Genomic DNA, 21,381 nt, shown 5'->3' on the forward strand with positions numbered 1-21,381 from the left:
TGCTAGAGTTCACTTGCAGGCCAGGGCTAGAAACCCCCATCTGCATTTGGTTGAGTCCTGCCTGCCCCAGCTGTATGGCATGTGGCAGGGGTGTTGCTTGAAACTACATGTTTTTAAACAAAACTTGTTAGTCAAAGTAAGAAGTTGCTAGGTCATCATTTAGTGACAGTCTATTAGACTGACATTTCTACATGTGTAACACTGATATTGCTACTGATACTGCCATAGATATTGAGATATTCTATATCCATGGGGCTCTGTATGTATGTATGTATGTAGAAATTCTTTGTGAGCCAGCTGGCCTAAGTGCTTAAGAAATCCATTTAGCACCCTCTGTTCACAGCTTCTAGGTTACTATGCAATGAAAACAGCTCCCTCTGTAATAAAGTACTTTCTCTAGCTGAAGATTCTTCTTAAAAGGGAGTTTCTTAACAGTAAATAGCAAAAATACATCTAATAATTAGACTTTTCAATTTTTCTCATGCCAGGAATCTTTAAAAATATGGCAAGCAAACATGATGAAAAGGAAGAGGCAATTGCTTTGGAGATCCAGTCTGACACATTGCTCATCTTGTCGGGGCTCTGCGAGCATTACATTCAATGGAAGGTGTGCGATCCCTGTGAGCCTGCACCTGATGGCTGTCCATAAATGGTTTTCCTTTTTCCTAATCTTCTAGAATATGGGCTGCTGGGATGGCTCAGCAGTTAAACACACTGCTGCTAGGCCTGCAGTTAAGCACACTGCTTCTAAGCCTGCAATTAAGCACACTGCTGCAGTTAAACACGCTGCTGCTAAGCCTTTGGTTAAACACACTGCTACAGTTAAACACGCTGCTGCTAAACCTGCGGTTAAACACGCTGCTGCTAAACCTGCAGTTAAACACACTGCTACAGTTAAACACACTGCTGCAGTTAAACACACTGCTGCAGCTAAACACACTGCTACAGTTAAACACACTGCTACAGGTAAACACACTGCTGCAGTTAAACACATTGCTGCTAGGCCTGACAACTGAGTCTCGGTTCTGGAATCCACATGACAGAGGAGAGAATTGTCATGACACACGACTGCCCACATACAGACATAATGAGTAAATAAGTAAAATTTAAAAACCTAACTAAATTTTAATACTTGCTATAATTAAAGGATAATTGCATACAGTAAAATGCACAGAGCTTGAATATATATTTCAGTAGGTTTGGTGAACGTATATAACATATTTACCAGTACTCAGATTGGAACATATAGTGTGCATCTCTCCATACAAACTCATACAGGTCTCACATTTACTCGTGTGCTTTGCAGCCACACACCTACTTACCTGCAGATTAGTTTTGCCAATCCTTTATGTGAGTAAAGTCAGACAGTATTTGATCTTCTGGGTGTGTTTCAGTTATCCAGACAGAAATAGGTATTTCTGAAATATATTCATATTGTTGCATGCTTCGCTCCTTTTTATCGCTCAGTAGTAGTCTATGAACTGTCAGCATCTGTACATTATTTACCGTATTCAGAGGCACTTAGACTGTTTCTGTTTGGATGGGTTAAAGCTAAAGCTTCACTGAACATTCTTGACCTAGTCTTTTGGGGGATGTAATGTTTCCATTTCTGCTGAGTAATAAAAACCTAGGAGTAGAATTACAAGACCTAAAGTAGCCAAATAGCTTTCCATCCTAGGCTGTAGTGTCAGAAATATCACTTGAAGTTTGAAATGTCTTTATATCTAAAACTAGAATTTCTAAACAAGAATTTAATTCCCTTTGATATTTATTAGCTCTGTAGAAAACTATTGAGTGTCATAAATTGATAATTTAGACAGGAGGAGATAGAATTGGAAAAACAAAAATTAGAAAGATTTGGATAGATTTTTAAATTTTTATATTTATATACTTTATGTATATGAGTGTTTTGTTCACTGGTATACCTGTGCACCATATGCATGCTTGGTACTCAATGCCAGGAGAGGGCACTGGATCCCCTGGAACTGGAGTTATGTGTAAATAGAAGTTTCTGTCCCACCAGGTCCCATACCTGTTTAGGCTATTAGCTCAGGATTATTATTAGCTAACTCTTCAACATAAATTAGTCTATAATTTTTATCTGTGCTTAGCCATGTGGCTTGGTACCTTTTCTCAGTGAGGCAATATCATCTTGCTTCCTCTATATCTGGATGTTGACTGCGTCTGCCTTTCCTCTTCCCAGAATTCTCTTAGTCTGGTTGCCCCACTATACTTCCTGCCTGGCTACTGGCCAGCACTTCATTAAACCAATACGAATGAGAAATGTTTCCAGTGTACAAGAGCATTCTTCCACAACAGTTGTGGGTGTTGGTAAGCTGTCATGTAATCTGGGTCCTCTGAAAGAGAACTCGTGCTCCTAATTGTTGAGCTGTCTCTCCAGCACCCTGGACAGATGTTTAAGGAGAGGTAACAGGAAGAAAAGAAAGGGTTTAGTTCCAAGTCTTGACCTGCAATGTACTGTTCTTTTCTGTCCCGTGCCTGCTTGTCTAGAAACGTAATCTTGATCTAAATGGGAACTAGCACAGGACAGTGTGGCAGCGAGAGATAGACAGTAAGGTGATCTCGTGTCAATCACTGACGGCTCCATGGCCGTTCATCCACTTATTCCTTTTCTGAGAACATTATAACACTTCATGATACACACTGATGGCTGCTGTTCATTTGGCATGACTCCAGATTGCATTCAGCCTAATGTGGAGAAAGTCATAGGCAAGTTTTATATGATTTACATTATTCAGACAGAAAAAAAATTGTTAAGACATTAAGTTAGCACATTGTTTGATACCCTCATAAAGTGGTTGGCATTAATAATGAAGAACTAGGAATGAATGAGTGCAAATTTTATTTAAAAACCTACTTTTTAGATTTGTTTGCTTATTTTATGTGTATGGGTGTTCTGCCTCCCTGTATGTGTTGGTACCCTCAGATGGCAGAGAAAAGCTTCCGATTCCCTGGAACTGGAGTTATGGATGATTGTCAGCTCCATGTTCTGGGACTCAAACCCATAGTGCTCTCAACTGCTGAGTCACCCCTCAAGCTCCAAATGAGTGCAGTGTTTAATTGTATTAAAATTCCTAGTTTAGAAACTAGTAAGCCTAGCTTGGAAAAAAACAATCCATCACCCCATTGCTAGCATGATTTTTCTGGTAGGAAAAACAAAACAAACAAAACACTTAAGAGATAGGGTGAGGTAGAGAAAAGAACAATTATATATTTATTCCAAGAAATGATATAAACACCTCTCTTCAACAGGAAATGTTTGGAACTGAAGGAGTTGACATAATTCTTCATGTAATGAAAACAGACCCCAAGAAGTTACAGAGTGGCTTAGGCTACAATGTCCTTCTCTTCAGTACTTTAGACAGCATTTGGTGAGTATGACTGTGACCAGCTGAACACCTCACATACAGAAATTAAAATTACAGCTGTGAACTTTCTCCCCTCAGAATCACACTGGAGGGATGCATTGGTGCCTTCTCTGTGCAGATGACCTAAACATGAGCTTGAGGAGTAACAAAGCCCCTTCACTCAAGTAGAAAAGCCACTTGTTTCTAAACTCAATAGCTTGTTGTGATTTAATCTCATTCCACTTTGGTGTGACCTAGGGAAGGATCTGTTTGCCGTATGCAGGTGCTACTTCTGCTTTGGCTCCTTTAGGCCTCTGCTCTGTTCCACTGACATTCTTCTAACCATTTTGTGAGTGTGTTGTTTTAATAATTACACCTTTCAAATATACCTGGACATTTGGTGCAACAATTACTTTTCCTTGTTCTTTGTTCTTCTTAGCTTTTGTTGATAACTTAGATGCACTAATGTTGTCAGAGTTCTCCGGAGTAATAAAATGAATGTTATATAGAAACTAATATTTATTATAGGACTTGTCTCAGTTATAAAGGTTGAAAAGTTGTAAGCTGAGAAAACATCTGACTTTGCTTTTTCTCTAAATGCTATGACAAAACACCCCGACCAGAAGCAAAGGGAGAAAGGGTCCCTGATTCCAGGTCCCAGCCCATCACTGCAGGAGAGGTCAAGGTGTCAGAAACTTGGAACAGCCGATTTCTTTCCATGCACAGTTAAGAGCAGAGAGAGAAGACATGCATGCTTGCTTGTGCTCAGCCTGTTTCTTCCACTCTTAAATAGTCCAGAATGGTGCCCCCACAGAGGATGGTCTTCTCGCCTCAGATAATGTAATCAGTATAATCTCCACACACTTGCCCAAGCCAATTTGGGCTCTTGTTCTCAGAAGGAAGCCGTATTTAACCAAGGGACGGAAGAAGCTGTCTTTAGTGCTTGGAAGAAACAGATAAAAGTCTGTTACTAATGACGACCCTCGTCCCTATTATTAGTGATAGCTCAGATCTCCTGAGGAGAAGAGTAAAAGCAGCCTTGGAGTGACCCAGGCCTTCACTCCATGACGTCTACACGGACTGGAATAGTAGACACTTTAGCAAAGGTCACCTACAAGGCAAATGTGATCAAGAATGGTCAGGCATTTTAGCTGCACCAGACCATGAAAGAGCTGATAGACAGGTGAACGTGAAAGATCATCATTCTCGCAACTAGTGGTCTTTAAGAGTCGTCAGTGTCATGAAAGGAAAGGCAACTCGCCCATGAAACAAAGAAATTGTAGGGACTTCATTGGTATCAGTTTATCTTGGCGGGGGTAGGGGAGGTGTCGAGACAGGGTTTCTCTGTGTAACAGCTCCAGCTCTCCTGGAAATGGCTCCAGGCTGACCTAGAACTCGCAGAGATCCGCCTGCCTCTGATTCCCAAGTGCTGGGATTAAAGGTGTGCACCACCACTACCCGGCTGGTATTAGTTTTTTAAAGTAGTTGAACTTAGGGCTGGAGAGACAGTCGGCAGTTAAAAGTGCGTGTTCTCTTCCAGAGGACCCGAGTTGTTTCCCAGCTTCTAGATCGGGTGGCTCCTAACTGCCTGTAACTGCAGCTCCAGGGCACCCGACACCAACGTCCAGCCTCCATGCACACATGCACACAAAAAGTTCATGGAAAAAAATGCCACAATTAAACTACACTTCTAAAAAAAGTAAAGGCAAACTGGCTACTTGATTGAAAGGAGTAAAGTAAAGCCTTGCCTAGCAGTGCTGTGACAGAAGACGGGTCTACAGGTTAGCTCCAGTGACGTTTGTGGAATGACTGGCTTCTTTTCATTGAAGGTGCTGCATTTTGGGATGCTATACTTCTGAAGATTATTTTCTTGAAAAGGAAGGAATTTTTCTCCTTTTGGATATATTGGCAGTAAGTAGTTTCCACAGCACTTTAACACAAAAGATAAATATGTCCATGCTAACCTTTTCCAGAAGTCCCAGAAAACAGAGTTTTGTGAATAGATGTCCCCCAAGTCATATGCAGCAATTGAAGGTTTCTTTTGTTTGGGCTTTTTTCTTTTGATATAGGGTCTCTTTATGTAGTCCAAGCTGTCCAGGAACTCACTCCGTAGATCAGGCTGGCCTTGAACTCACAGAGATCCTTTTGTCTACACGTCCTGAGTGCTGGGATTAAAGGCATGTGCCAACATGCCCAGCCAGATACATTCTTTTAAATAAAATTTTCCTGGAGATTATGCTAGAAACACTATATAGAGAGAATCTGAACTTTCCTCCAGGTAAGGAATCAGTTTGTGGAGGTCAGTGTTTGCAAAGTTTTCCCTACTACTCTATTAACCTGCAGAGAACAGTTTATGACAAGCTTCCCTGTGTCCTGTATCAAACTTCCATCAACCAATCAATAACTCCTAGCTTTCTCCCAGTATTAAAGTTATGGTAGCACTGGAAAAAGATGACCCTTTTATGGAACTGTCTGCAGCTCAGAGGTAATATGAGGGCCTATGGTGTGAATGGAATGAGCTAGGAGTCACCAGCTGGCAGCTGTGGAGAACACAGCCCTCAGTTCCGGTTATTTAAACTAGGTGAGTAGTCAGTTTTATAGGGAAGAAAGTCATGACTTGGTTTCAGTGCAAGTCTCAAAGCCTCATGGAGAGTAACAGACAAGTCAGTAAAGTACCATACTTCTTATTAACAGAATAATAAACCTACTTTGATCTGACAAGCATACCAAAATTGTGTGTGTCCCATCATGTCCTTGAAAGAGAATTTGTAAATTAGTCTGTTCATAATGTCTTCATCTATGAAAGCAGAGTAACAGTAGCTCTCTCATCCTGGTGTAAGAGGGCTGAATGAGTGTCACAGTATGGGTGTGTAAAAGCGCTCAGTGCGTGCACACAGGAATATGCTACACTTATGTGAATATAAACACATTGACCTAGATTGTGCCTACATACATGATTGCAATGATCGTGTTACTAAATTGTGCTTAGTGTGGATTTAGTCTGTAACTGTTCAAATGCTGTGACCAACTTCAATCACTGACATGTGTGTCTTTCTCCTGAAAGTGAAGTACAGGAATCAAAATCAAACAAGCAAAAAACCCCACAAAATTTTCATTTCATTTAAGGTTCTGTTTCAATACAATTCTGCTAAAATATTTATTCAATGTACAATAATACTGCTGAGAAGGGTTAGATAGTATGGAACACTTACTGTGTATCACAGTTTCTTAAAACCCCTTGCAGGTGATACTATCATAAAGAAAATCTGTGTTAGTCGGGCTTCTTTAGAGAAACAGAACTTATAGACTGCATCTATCTACATAGAAAGATTTAGTAGAGTGAATTACAGCCTGTGGTCCAACTCATCCAACAATGGCTGCCAGTTTACTGATGGAAAGTCCAAGAGTCAGTAGTTGTTCAGTTCCCAAGGCCAGATGTCTTGGCTGGTCTTCAGTGCACACCAGAATCCCGAGGAAGGAGGCTGGAACGCCTGTGAAGGAACGGACTTTCTAGCAAGAGTAAGCAGACGAGTGAGCAAGCTTCCTTCTTCCGTGTCCTTATATGGGCCCCCAGCAGAAGTGGCTCAGATTAAAGAGGCATCTTACCACTTCAGAAGATCTGGATTAAAAAGTTTGTCTTCCCACCTCAAAGAACCAGACTAGACTTGGATCTTCCCACCTCAAATATTTAATTCCAAAAGAATTCCTCCTGGGTGTGTCCAGTCGTTTGGTTTTAGTTAATTCCAGATGTAGTCAGGTTGACAAGAATAGCCATTACAGAAGCTGACCGCATTTACAATTCAGACAAAAGAAACGTTTTCTGTGGCAGAGGAGTCGTCAACAAAGAATATTTTACATAGAAAATTTACTATGTGGAACCTGTTGTAGATGGGATTTTTTTAATAGGTTTGTCCTTTGACAATTCCTTGCATGTATTGTAATACAACCTCTTTTCTCTCATCCCTCACCCTCTCTTGCCTCCTTTCTGTCCTGTCGTCCTTCCCTCCTCCTTACAAATCTCTTTCCCATATTTGTGTCTTAGTTTGTTTTATGACCCCTTGGTTTTAATCAGGACTATCTATATGGCCACAGGTTTCGAACTGAATTCAGTGAAGTGTGGTAGAATCAAGATTGGGTGCACAACTGAAGACAATGGCTGTCCTTCCCAGAATCCATCAGTAGTTCAGCAGTTAAGGGTAGGGTCCCGTGGGTACATCTCTGATCTCTGACCGGTTGTTGACAGGCTGTTTGGTGCAGGTCCAGTGCAGGCAAACGTAGCTACTCTAAGGTCATGTTTGCAATGCCTGTCATGTTCTGAAGATAGTATTTTGCAGCTCTTCTTCCTGTGTCCCACTTCCTCTAATGTCTCTTTCCTTTTCCTTGATGTTCCCTACGCCTTAGAGGAAATGATATAAATATCCAGTTTAAAGATGAACATACAACTATCACTTGTTCTTAGCACTTTGAACAGCTACGAATATCTGTATTCACCACTGCTGACTACAAAGAAAAGATTCTTGATTTAAGAATGAAAGGGTTTGCCTATGAATATAAACATCAATGCTTAGGATATAGTTAGACACTATTTATATTAGCTATATATATGTATATACACATATATATAAACTACAGTGATAAGTTACCCCTCGGGCATATGATCTTTTTAGCCATGATTGCTATCCAGTTTTATTGTACCATACATATTGTACCTTCTGTGGAGAATGCCTCAAATTCAATTTGAGCATTGTTGGTTACTCCATAAAAATGATGCCAGTTTTGCACTGGCAGACACATCTTGCCTGGAAGGTTAGCGCTGTAGTTTATAGGGTTCATAACTGGGTTATACCACTGATGCCTTGTCTCCCCAGGAGCCTGCATGGTGGCTTCTGGAACTATAAAAGCTACCCAGCAGGACAGAGACTTCCAGCTCAGTTCTATCTTGGTCTCTGCAGATCTTGCAACCAAAACTGTATAGGATCTTAAGCAATAGAATCTTATCATCTGGTGCTGGAGAGCAACCAGAAAGACTTTCAGGGGTCTGTATTGTTTTGAGGACCTCTGGGGCCTTACTGGCCAATGACTCATGAAGGTACTTCACCTGGCACTGGGTCCTCTGTTTAGTAAACAGAAGTTTCTAGGAGAAGCATCATCCAGCCATTCAGATATCTCCATCCTCGGCTTTAAAAACGTGGCTTTAAGGTTTGTTTGTTTGTTGTTGTTTTTTTTTTGTAGATTTATCTTATTTATCTTATGTTTTGCCTGCATGTATGTATGAGCACCATGTGCATGCCTGTTGCCTACAGAGCTCTGAAGAGAGCATTAGATCCCCTGAAGCTGGAGCTGTGGATGTCTGTGAGTTACCATGTAGATGGAGCTGTGGATGTCTGTGAGTTACCATGTAGACGATGGTAATCAAATCTGGGCCATCTGCAAGAACAATTGTTCTTAACCACTGAATGTAGATGGAAGTTTCTGTCTTGCCCAGTCTTGCAATCATTCAGTCCCATATAAACACACAGAGGCTTATAGTAATTAAAAACTGTTTGACCTATTGCTCAGGCTTATTATTAACTACCTCTTACAACTTAAATTAACCCATAATTCTTACCTATATTTAGCAATGTGGCTTGGTACCTTTTCTCAGTAATGCATTCTCATCTTTCTTCCTCTGCATCTGGCTAATGTATGCATCTCTAGCTTTCCTCTTCCCAGAATTCTCCTAGTCTGGTTGCCCCACCTATACTTCCTTCCTGGCTACTGGTTGCATTTTATTAAACTAATGCAAGTGTCAAGTCTTTATGGTGTATAAGAGCATTATTCCGTATCATTTTCTATTTTCTTTTCAAAACAAGAACCTTGAATCTAATCACCTTTGTTTACCGTTTTTCCGGACCATTATCCATTAACAATTTGTAACCAACACTCTAAACAAAGGCAATCATCCCTAATCCATTTTTTGGGGAATGTGGGCATAGTTTTCCTGCTGATTGGAAACACTGATAATCTTATGGGGACCAAAAGAAAATTTAGAACTATGGTCAAGTCTGACTGGAGTTTTCTTTGAGATTGGATTATCTCATCCAGCAGTCTTGAAGCTGTTCTGGGTGTTGAACTCAGAGGAAACTCTAATACAGATGCTAGATCATCTGGGCCATCTGCTCCTATTGGAGATTTCTCAGGGGGTTTTCCTTGATCAAACTTTATTTTTCTTGACCCAGAATGAATTCATGGCCTCTCGTTTCCTGTGGAAACAAAAACAAAACCTCTTCTCCAAAGTATCCTAACTTTTAACTTAAATTTTTGAAGTCAAGGCATTTTCAAAATATATAGGTTGGATTAATCCAGCAGCATTTGTAATCAAATGTCTTTTAGCAGCTATTACCTCTTCCTCAGCCGTCAAACAATTCAAAGACAAGCAATAACATATAGTATCCAGATTCTCTGTGTTTTTTCCATCTTTATGTGACTTTTTTTATTCTATTTTATTTTTTAATTTTTAGATTTTTGAGACAGGGTTTCTTTGTATATCTTTGGCTGTCCTGGAACTAAACTCTGTAGATTAGGCTACTCTCATCCTCACAGAGATCTGCCTGCCTCTGCCTCCCAAGTGCTGGGATTAAAGGCATTTGCTACCACACCCAACTACTATTTTTTTCTTATTTTCTTTTTTTTCTCTATTCTTTTTCTTTTCTCTCCCAGGCCTACATATATTTTTAAATACCCTGTAACCATTTAAAGGTTTTTCTCATCTGAATTTTTATTTACTGTATATCTCTATCTTTTTCTGACCACATGAGTCTTTAATATGCTAAGCAATATGGCTAGGATTAAAGCTGCAGCTTTAGCAGCTGACTGCACCCTATTCCTTAGCTTTTTGTAAGTCTAGCTTCATGATGGAGATACTGGCAGGAGCCACATTTATTGCCACAACTCTGTGGAGTTTCTAGGTTCATGCCACCACCAAGAAGCCTGATGCCAGCTGCTCATAAACACCATTTAAGTGTTCGGTGGCAGGGCCTCTTAAAAGAACTGCCATGTGGTTTTTGCTGCTAATACTGTCAGGAAGCCTTTCTTTTTTTTTCTTGAGAAGGAAAAAGTATTTTTTTTAATTGATAATTTTTTTTATTTTTTTTTTTTGAGAAAAAAAATTTCTGCCTCCTCCCAGCCTCCCACTCCTCCTGCCCTCCCCCCACTCCTCTCCCCCTCCCTCTCAAGTCTAAAGAGCAGTCAGGGTTCCCTGCCCTGTGGAAAGTCCAAGGTCCTCCCCCCTCCATCCTGGTCTAGGAAGGTGAACATCCAAACTGGCTAGGCCCCCACAAAGCCAGAACAAGAAGTAGGATCAAAACCCAGTGCCATTGTCCTTGGCTTCTCAGCAACCCTCATTTCCGCCATATTCAGAGAGTCTGGGTTTATCCCTTGCTTTTTCAGTCACAGTCCAGCTGGCCTTGGTGAGCTCCCAATAGATCAGCCCCACTGTCTCTGTGGGTGGGTGCACCCCTCTTGGTCCTGACTTCCTTGCTCATCTTCTCCCTCCTTCTGTTCCTCATTGGGACTTTGGGAGCTCAATCCAGTGTTCCAGTATGGGTCTCTGTCTCTATCTCCATCCATCGCCAGATGAAGGTTCTATGGTGATATGCAAAATATTCATCAGTATGGCTATAGGATAGGATCATTTCAGGTTCCCTATACTCAGCTGCCAGGAAGCCTTTCTTAAAGGATCGTGCCTCCACTTGCTGCCAAGAAACAGAACCTATTAAAGATGGTTCCCTATAAGCTATGCTTGACTCTGTTCTTGTCTGTCTACACTCCCTTTTTTTTAAGCTTTCCCAGACTTTATATGAAAATTTTTGCTAAACATTTGGGTACCATTTGTATACAGAAGTTTCTGTCCCTTCTGGTCCCTCAGTCGTTCAGTCCCAAAGAGACATACAGAGGCTTATATTAATTATAAACTGTGGCTTATTACTCAGACTTATTACTAGCTACCTCTTACAACTTAACCCATAATTCTTATCTATGTTTAACCATGTGGCTTGGTACCTTTTCTCAGTGAGGCATTCTTAACTTACGTCCTCTGTGTCTGGCTGATGACTGTGTCTCTGCCTTTCCTGTTTCCAGAAATCTTAGTCTGGTTGCCCCACCTATACATACTGCCTGGCTACTGGCCAATCAGTGTTTTTTTAAAGAAATACAAGTGCCAAATCTTTACAGTGTACATGAGCATTATTCCACAGTAAGTGAGCCATCTAGCCAGCCTCTTAACATGTTTTATTGGCTTACAAAGTAGTAGGGTTCCCTATAGCTTTTTTATAGACCTTCCCTCTCTACCCTTCATCACTTCTTTCTCTTCCCCATCTTCTCTGTCTCCTTCCTATTTCCGTTATGCCCTGCCCCTTTCATCTCACGTGTGATCTATAAGCCTCCCTCCTTTGAGACGTCTTAGTCCCAGCTGGCACTTTTCTGGTTTACTAGCTACAGGTCCAAGTTAAATGTACAAATCTGAACCTTCAAAGTTAGGGTTAGATGGGATTTTCTACATAAAATATGTGTGCTTGATGGTAGGAGAAATTTTCTTGAATTCTTAAAAACTCTTATATAGCTACTGATAGAGCACAAATTTACACATCAATTTAAGGCTTTTCATATTTGACTGTCACAGTTATATCAGTTAATCTCTTGATAACAAAGTGTATATTAATCTTTTCAACCCTCAGTAAAGCAATGTAAATGGGAATGATTCTATACTCACAAGTGATGTTACTGATGACCATGATCATGTATGTATATATTTACATTTATATGTGTGTGTATATATAATGTGTATATGTATGTATATACATACACATATGTATATATATATATTATCCTTTCATTTTTGAAAACTCCATTTCCACCAAATTTTTACTATAAAGTGTGTTTGTGACTACTTAAGAATTATTTAAATCTCTTTATTATTTTAAATTTAATATTTGAGAATGGTCATGAATGACACTGTCACCGCCCAACAGCTCAGAAGGAACTGGCTGATAATCCAAGTATCCCTTTCAGTAAGACAGTCATTCTTAGTATTTATTGCCATTTTTTTTGTCATTTTCTATTTCCTTGCAAAGTTGAACCAAAAAAAATTCTGTAATCTGATCCTTGGAATAATGGTTGAGTTTTGTGACAATCCCAAAACGTCTGCTCACGTCAATGCTTGGCGAGGGAAGAAAGACCTCACCGCTGCTAGTCTCCTAATTAAACTGTGGAGGAAGGAGGAAAAGGAGCTGGGAGTCAAACGGGATAAAAATGGCATGATTGTTGGTAAGTGTGTTTATAAGTTTGGGTAGAAACATTTAGAGGTGTATCCCTAGAGTTTTAAAGAATATAGGAATATGAGGATACTTACGCCATTTTACAGGGTTCTTCCAGCAAGATACTGAAGACTTTCTCTCATAAATTGTGAGTAATTGGGGTCTGAGGGGATAGTTCTGTCAGTGAAGGGCTTGAAGGACCCAAGTTCTACCTCAGAACCACAAAACAACCCAGGCCTGATCTTGGCTCTGGGGAGGCAGGTTCACTGTCAGATCCACAAAAACTCATATCCTAGGCCAAACAGACCCTGTCTCAGAGACAAACAAACAGCAAAGAGGATAGTGCCTGAAGAACAGCAATATAGATTGTCTCTAACTTACTCTCTCTCTCATTAAGAAAATGACAAATTGTGAATAATTAGAAGAATATTAAGTAAGCTAGTAGTTGGTTCGTTTTTATAGAATATTTTAAAACATGATATTTGACTATTATTTGAATACGTATTCAAATAATAGTAACGTGTGTGTGTGTGTGTGTGTGTGTGTGTGTGTGTGTGTCTTGGTTTTTTGAGGCAGGGTTTCTCTGTAGCTTTGAAGCCTATCCTGAAACTAGCTCTTGTAGGCCAGGCTTGCCTCGAACTGACAAAGATCTGCCTGCCTCTGCCGCAGAGGTCTGGGATTAAAGGTGTGCACCACTAGCACCCAGCTTGACTATATTCTTTAACTCAGAAATTAATGATGCTCCCTAAATAAGTATTTGGATTTATTGCTTTTATAAGACTTGGTTCAATAATATTACACTTACCAATAAAATTTGATGTATAAATAGTTTGACAACAGTATTTACAGTCTTTTGTATACTGATATTTCTATATTTTTTCTTACACAAAAGAAATTGATATCTAGTAAAAATATGTCAAATATTCATCAGTTTTTATTGCTGTATTCTATTGAGGTTGATGGAATCAGAGTAAAATCTACTTGTAGAGTCTGTAATACCATGCTATGTCTTCTGAGCCTTTCACACTCAAATTGTCTTTTTAGCTAAACTCTTAGTAATATCTGTTATTAAAAATGCAGCTACTTCAAATGATCTCTGTCTCCCTTTTGCTATCTATGTTTAGAAGTAAAACACCATCAGTCAGCTTTTCTCTTTATGACATAATTTATAGACACCAATCAAAATTATTGTACCACTATTGATGACATCATCTCATCTATAATTTTAAATTGACAAGTTTTTTTACATTAAATTTTTATCTTTAGAGAAGATATGGCTATAGGCTGGAGAGAGGGCTCAGCAGTTAAGAGCACTTGCTCTCATCCAGAGGACCTGAGTTTGAATCCCAGCAGCCAGGTCACACGACTCACGACTGCCTGTACCTCCAGTTTCTGAAAGTCATCTCCCTCTTCTGGCCTCCGTTGGCACTCCAATACATGAGGCATTTACACCTAGGCCCACACACATAAATAAATCTTTTTAAAAATTAAAACTATAGCTGTGGGGTTTTTTTTTCCTTTTGAGACAGAATCACCTTATGTATCCCCTGTTGTCCTGAGACTCTCTATGGAGACCAGGCTGGCCTCAAACTCACAGAGATTCACCTGCTTCTGCCTCTCTGCTTCTGGGATTAAAAGCATATGCCATTATACCCAGACTAGGTGTAATTTTTTATATTACATAAATAAGAAAAGTGAAAGCCATAAGTTTTGTGGCAGAATGGAAAATACTCTGGTTATGCTTTCATGGTATCCGTGGTCTGGCGGCTTAGCAGGGAGCTCGGCTATAGAGTGCTTACTTGCCAGACCTGGGGTGGATTCCTAGAACTTGGAAAAAAGTAAGACCAAAGCACTATATTTTTGTTTTAAATTTTAAATATATACTTATATTTTGATCTGTTTTATATAGAGAAAATATCAAATAGTCACTATCGTTTTTATCTCTTCTCTCCATGTTTCATGGCGCCCAATGGTTAGATACAAAGAAGCCGCTATTTACTAGTTTTCAAGAAGAGCAGAAGATCATGCCCCTCCCCGCCAACTGCCCATCTATTGCAGTTATGGATGTCGCTGAGAACATCAGAGCAAAAATCTATGCTGTGTTGGGAAAACTGGGTAAGAAACCCCTGTGACTCCCAAGAGTTTCTGTGTGAAGAGTGTGGCTGCGCTTGCTTTTGATGCAGAGTCCACTGACACACATGAGACACACAACTCCCTCTGTGCAGTAACTGCATGCTGCCTCGTGACCTCAGTGTCCTGGTCATCTGTGCCTAGGAGGAATATATGGGAGAATAATGTTTTCTAAAGTTAGAATTTTGGAATGTGTCCAAAGAGCAGTTCTTTTTTGCTTTCCAGCAATTTCAGTGTGTAGCGGGACCATGAGCAGTTAATTCAGATGTTGAGGCTTGAACAATTGCATTCTGAATCATCTCAGTTTTTACAGTCTTTGCTTTCTAGTGAGGGAAAAGTTCTCATTTGCTCCTTAGCTTCTAATAGTAAATGCTCTCTGACCATGGTCTAGAAAGAATGAGTTCTTGCTAATGACCGTGTAAGGATAACCTGCCAAAGCATTGGTTGTGGGAATATCTGTTTGCATTTGTTTTTATAGTAGAAATATGAATCTCGAAATCATTTGCTCCTATTAAAATAATTCTCTCTGAACAAACTTTGATAGATTTTGAAAACTTACCTGGCCTATCTGCTGAAGATTTTGTCACCCTCTGTATAATACATAGATACCTTGATTTTAAAGTAAGTACCATTTTAGTAACTTAAAATCTATTATATAAAAATAAATTTAGAAATAAAAGACGCATCCATAACAATTGTTTACACACTCTATTTTTTCTATTTTTCATATGATTGTGATATAAAACCCCAAACCATTCTTTGGATTTCTTCCATGAGAAGATGTTTTTATGCAGCCGACAGAGCCGCATGCCTCCCAGACATAGAACAGAGTAGTCATACATATAAACTGACCAGTGGCTGTGACTGCATGCACAAAACTTGTACAAGAGAAGACCAGAGTCCCAGCGTGGAGCGGGGAGGTGGGAGGAAAATCTCACCGCTAGTGGAGGAGCTCTAGACTCCTGACAGCTGCTTGGCTGGGAGGGTCTGTTTTCCCGGGACAGTCTCTGGAGCAGCTCCTCGTGCCCCAGTAGATGGCCCCCTGCCCACACTCACACTGACAGCACTAGGGGGAGTTCTCAGAGGGAACTCACGAACTCGAGACGGAGTGTTGGGGGATAGTTGACTGAGGGGTGGATTAGAGGTGGACTCGATAGATACATTATATGCATGGATGGAGTTCTCTGTCAGCCCAGCCCTTAGCTTAGAAGAGAAGGTGAAAATTACAGAGTCATTTTGAAGACTGATGGGATTTTAAAACCAGAGTCTTTACTCTTTGGAAAGCAGCCGAGTCAAAGTTAAGCAAATTATTGGTTATTCTTTTTAATTTCTTTATGTCATTAATCAAATCACACTTAGAAGTGACTAGGTTACTTAGTTCTCTGCCAAGTTAACTGAGTAAATAAATGTCTCTGAAATCTCAGGCAAATCTGAAGTAAACATTTTATTTCTGTTAATATTATGTATTTAGATGTTGAGAATAAAGAAGTCTTTTTTCAAATGAAAACAAAATCCAGTTGTATTCCTGTTTTAGATGATATAACTCTTTCTCTAGTTTGCAATATACTCTGGTACCTTACTTTCAGAACATGACATGGAGATTTAGCATGGAAAACTGTGGAGGAAAAGCTTGAGACTCAAGTATATCCCTTTGCTAGTAGGCGAAGACCAGGATCCCTCTTGTAGGGGTCCCACATGCCAGGTTCCCAGAGTGCCCTCGTCTGTCCCTCCAGATTCAGCATGGACTAGCCTTCAGTATGACTGTAAGGAGCAATAGCATCAATGCCTCAGAAGGCCAAGCAGTTTCTGCAGCTGTGAGGGGAAGTAACTATAAACCAGAATTCTCAGATGGAGCTGGTGTCCGAGAAGTAAGTTAGGAAAAGCTTAAACACTAACAAGATGACCACTACCTAAGGAATTATGTAAAATTGTTTCCCTTACGTTTGTTAATTTAAATTTCTCACTTTAAACTTTGCCGTGACAGATTGGAGAAATATGGAATGAAGTATGTGAAGAAATAAAATTGGAAAAATTAAAACTAGTTACTTCCGATAAATTGTCTTTGGAGTCTATTACAGCAGCAACAGAAAATATTGGAAAGATGGTCGCTTCCCTGCAAAGTGAGATGATTGAAAGCCAAGCACGCCAAGATGTGCAAAATGAGCAGAGAGTATACGCAAAAGTAAGCTGAGGGTACCATTGAGCTCTGAGGCCCAAGCTGTTAATTTCAGTGCATGAGATAGATGAAGTTATCCATAAAATGGATTTATCTTATATGTTAATATTTGAGCATTGAATTGTTTTCCTTTCTCTAATAGTTATTTTCAATGTCTTTGTGCAATTTTAAAGGAACCTATGGAGTTAAGAGTTTAAAATTCAATCACTGTTATCAGTGTTGGCTTTGCATTATAATTTAATTTCCTGTTTTCTTTTTTCTGTGTGTATTTGCAGTGTATGCTTATTTACACATTTATGTGCATGAAATCATGTACATAAATGTGGAGCCAGAGGCAGGTGACATTCATTATCTTTCTTAACCATTCTCCACAGGGTTTCTCTCTGAGCCTGGAGCTCACTGATTCCGCTTGATGACAGCCAGAAAGCCCCAGAGATCCTTCTGTCTCTTTCTCCCCATCAGTAGAATTACAGGCATAGGCCACCATGCCAGGCTTTTTATATAGATTCTGGAGATGTGAGCTCAGGCCTGCATGCTTGCACACAAGCAATTTACTGGCTGAGTTATCTCCCCAGCCCTGTAATTTGATTTCCATAGTCATATATTTTACAGAGTGAAGAGATCTTGACACACTTTCTTAGCCATGCCCAACATGGTTCTAAGAGTTGTAACCTTCTTAAATATATACTTTGAGGGGCGGGAGGCTCAGTCGTTAGGAGCATTGACTGCTCTTCCAAAGGACCTGGGTTCAACTCTCAGTACTCACGTGGCAGTTCACAACAGTCTGTAACTGCAGTTCCAAGGGATCTAGCACCCTCAGGTAGCCATGAATGCAGGCAAGACACCAATACACATAAAATAAAAAATTAAATATATATTTTTAATATATTCTGGGGGTTTATCTGTAATGGAGCACATAACTTCATAGGAAGATAAACCTGTCTTTCACACCTCATTCTGTCACAGACCTTTACTGCTTTGCCATCTATAGACTTAGCCATCCATCCTCCCCTCAATTCCAAAACACTTCTGAGCACTGAGTCTGTACATGCCTGTGTAAACTGGCCTGGTTTAGCTAAACAGAGAATGAACCCGGAAAGTAGCAGCCTTTCCCTAAAGCTTTGCACAGATGAGAAACTACAGCATAGTTTGTTTGACCATCTCAGCGGCTTCTAAACAATGTCATCCCTAGACATTGAATGTTTGAGTCTACAGCTTAGGACCTGTGTCCATTCACTGGGCAATGCCATTCCACAGCTAATTGCTTCAAACTTTGCTTGCTCAAAGTTTTTATGGCATGAGTATTACTGTAAGCTTGTTGATCTGCTCAGAACTGGGAAGAAAACTGCCTCTTGACCACTAGTTCTTTTGAATTACAGAACCTTTGTCACTTTGACTGATTTTTATTGTCATACCTCTGTCCCCACTTTTTAAGCAATTCTTAAGTAGCCCTAGGAATATCGTATTTATAATGGTATTATGCATGTGTCTGTGATACACACCTATGGCATGTCTCCTCTGATCATGCATTTGATGGTGAGCCTGTTAAGACACACAGAGATCTCGATTAGCAGTTCCCCTCTGGACTGCAGCATCACGCCACTCCAGCAGTCTCACAAAACTGCCGACATGGTTACAGTCACGATGAAAATAGTTTACAGTTTAATTTTGTCTGAACTTGTGATCAGTGGAAGGAGAACCTCTCTATTTTCACCTATGACCTTCTCTTTAAATCCCATGTTCAGGTTTCTCTAGACTGTAATATCTTTATAAACAGAAACTGAGTAAAGCATTCAGTCTTGCTGGGAGCACTTAGTGTTCACGTGTCTTAGCAGTCTGCTTTACATTGCATGAAGAGTGAGTTACCTTTTTTTATTTTAAGACTTTTTTATTTATTATTTTTGAGACAAGGTTTCTATGTAGCCCTAGTTATCCTGGAACTCACTTTGTAGAGCAGGCTAGCCTAAAACTGAAAGATTTCTGCCTGCCTCTGATGCTATAGTACTCAAATTAATGGCTTGTATCTCCCAACACCTCTGTTTTTAAAATTAAGTAATATATTATAGTTACTTTTTTAGTCAGCCTCAGATTTTTAAGTTTAGCAAAATGGAGGCACTTCCTTTAAAATGGGGACTTCCAAGCCCTCTGGTATGTTTCATAGAAACTGAAATTCCTCGTTTTCTCGTCTGTTCCAGATACAGGCCACACATAAGCAGAGAGAACTGGCTAACAAATCATGGCAAAACTTCCTGGCCAGAACATCAAATGCTAAAACATTAAAGGTAGTATTTTTTAATTTTATTTTTATTTTACTATTTTTGTTTGTTTTTGTTTTGTTTTTGTTTTTTCGAGACAAAGTTTCTCTGTAGTTTTTGATGCCTGTCCTGGAACTAGCTCTTGTAGATCACTCTGGCTTCTAACTCAGAGATCCACCTGACTCTGCCTCCCGAGTGTTGGGATTAAAGGCGTGCCCCACCACCTCCCAGCAAAGGTAGGATTTTTAAAGTACTACAGTATACACAACAACTAGCCAGTCTTCAGGACAGAATGCCCTGCTCCCCATTCTGAACCTTCTTACTGAAGGATCCCATTTCTGTAAGCAGCAGCATGAGGAATAGGAGAGTAAATGTTCCTTCTCTGTAAGCACCATCCACCATGTTTTACTAGCAATTAATACCGTTTTCTTTCTAATTTAAAAACCTTCAGAAAGCAAAAAGGCTCCAGGAAAAGGCTATAGAATCCTCCAAATACAGTGAACGGCCACAAAATGCAATATTTCACCAAACAGTTATTAAAGGTCTTAACACAACGGTAAGGTCATTTTCCCCCACGTCTCTTTCTTAATAGATGTGAAGTTTAGGCTGCCAAAATGTTGTTTCTATGGGAACTTTTGCCTCATATATTTTGCTTTTTGTTGCTCAAATTTTCCATCATTAAGGCTCCAAAATACTTTTACCCTCCTTTTTCCCCCTACTCTGCAGTGTGAGGTTAGAGCAGACACAGCTTTCCAGGTTTTCCTGCGAGGTTGCTGCCAGCACTGGTCAGTGCATTGGTCGCATCTTGCTCAAAGGACAAGCACAGTTCTCCTTTGCCTGGCAGTAGACCTGTGCACATTCCAGCTTTCTTAGTGATTTCAGTTTGTCCCTGGCCACAAAAATAACGAGTGACAGAATAATTCAAGCCTGCTTTCTTGTCCCCAAAGTCCTTATCTTTCTCTTTTGTCACACTGTCTCTGTTATACCTGGAATCTTTCTCAAAGATTTTTCTCTTAGAAAATGTTTGTCAGTAGACTTTTAGATATTTGTCTTCTCCTGTTCCAGGTCCCTTCTGGTCGGGTGGTGACAGTGGAAAGCACTCCTGCCCGGTTACTGGGCGGACCTCTGGCTGACACAGACATTGCTCTGAAAAAGCTGCCTATTCGAGGAGGAGCTTTGCAGCGGGTGAAAGCGAAGCCCCTGAGTGAGCCAAAAAAGAACGCCCCTATGTGACGTGCTTCAGAACCTTTCTGAAATAAATTCTACTTACCATTTTTCTGCTAAATGTATATTTGTATACAATTGTAAGGCAAAAATTTAGAATAAATATTTTAGTAAAATATTATAAAATTAAAGTCAGGATAATACAGTTTATTTTTATGAAAAACATCAACATATCTATCAGAAAAGTGGTCATCACTCTCTTTGGAAAAACTGTTGGTCCCTTAACTGAAATTGTAAAGTTTGTTTATCAGTTAGGACATTTGGCTATATATCAGCTACTTCAAATAGTCTACCATAAAGGACATTTTTATGGACTTTGTAGCTACAAAGTCCTTCCTGAGTAACGTAGACTGTGGGCCCTGTTGGATCAAAGGCTGACACTGACTCAGGTTTCCTTCCGTCGGTCCTCCTTACATTCTTCTGATGGAGAAGAGTGGGTGCATTTTCTCAACAATTTGTGCAGCGCACTCCGCATCTTGGGATCCTTGATTGGTCAAATGACAACTGTGGAGCTCTTCACCTTGAAGTTGGCCAGATCTGAGTACTCCTTGCTCTTGGAGCCATAAACAGTCCAAAATCATCTAAAATTCCTAGATGGAGTCAGGAATCAAGGTGCTATCATCAGACAGATACATGAACACCAGGAGCAACAAAAATATGTTGGTGAAAATAGAAAATAAATGTGTCTATTATAAAATGCAAATGATAGTCACAAGCTAAAAGATAAAAATAAAAATACAGCTACATATGCCTTTACTGTTAATATATAAATTTTCCAGAGGACCCAGGTTCAATTCCCAGTACCCACATGGTGGTTCACAACCATCTATAACTCCAGTTCCAGAGGATCTTATCCCTCTTCTGCTCCCCTCGGGTACCAGACACGCACATACATAGACATACATGCCGTCAAAACTCCCATACACACACAATAG

General features: G+C 39.9%; 1 protein-coding gene across 2 annotated transcripts in view; it reads left to right on the plus strand.

Annotated features, from left to right (window-relative positions):
* Positions 1-21,106, plus strand: part of Cfap69 (cilia and flagella associated protein 69) — an 85,150-nt gene extending 64,044 nt beyond the window's left edge. Inside the window, exons 14-24 of one of the 2 annotated variants that reach the window (XM_026784679.1) lie at positions 489-607; positions 3,274-3,392; positions 5,198-5,279; positions 12,479-12,671; positions 14,639-14,776; positions 15,336-15,412; positions 16,525-16,659; positions 16,776-16,973; positions 19,163-19,249; positions 19,674-19,778; positions 20,288-21,106. In XM_026784679.1, the coding sequence (XP_026640480.1) occupies positions 489-607; positions 3,274-3,392; positions 5,198-5,279; positions 12,479-12,671; positions 14,639-14,776; positions 15,336-15,412; positions 16,525-16,659; positions 16,776-16,973; positions 19,163-19,249; positions 19,674-19,778; positions 20,288-20,455 (1,421 nt within the window). In that variant the 3' untranslated portion in view covers positions 20,456-21,106. The remainder of the gene's footprint in view (positions 1-488; positions 608-3,273; positions 3,393-5,197; positions 5,280-12,478; positions 12,672-14,638; positions 14,777-15,335; positions 15,413-16,524; positions 16,660-16,775; positions 16,974-19,162; positions 19,250-19,673; positions 19,779-20,287) is intronic. The other variant, XM_005358302.3, reaches the window with a different exon arrangement.
* The last annotated feature ends 275 nt before the right edge of the window (positions 21,107-21,381 follow it).

The sequence above is a fragment of the Microtus ochrogaster genome, chromosome 26 (genome assembly GCF_000317375.1).
Source record: "Microtus ochrogaster isolate Prairie Vole_2 chromosome 26, MicOch1.0, whole genome shotgun sequence".
NCBI classification, from domain to species: domain Eukaryota; kingdom Metazoa; phylum Chordata; class Mammalia; order Rodentia; family Cricetidae; genus Microtus; species Microtus ochrogaster.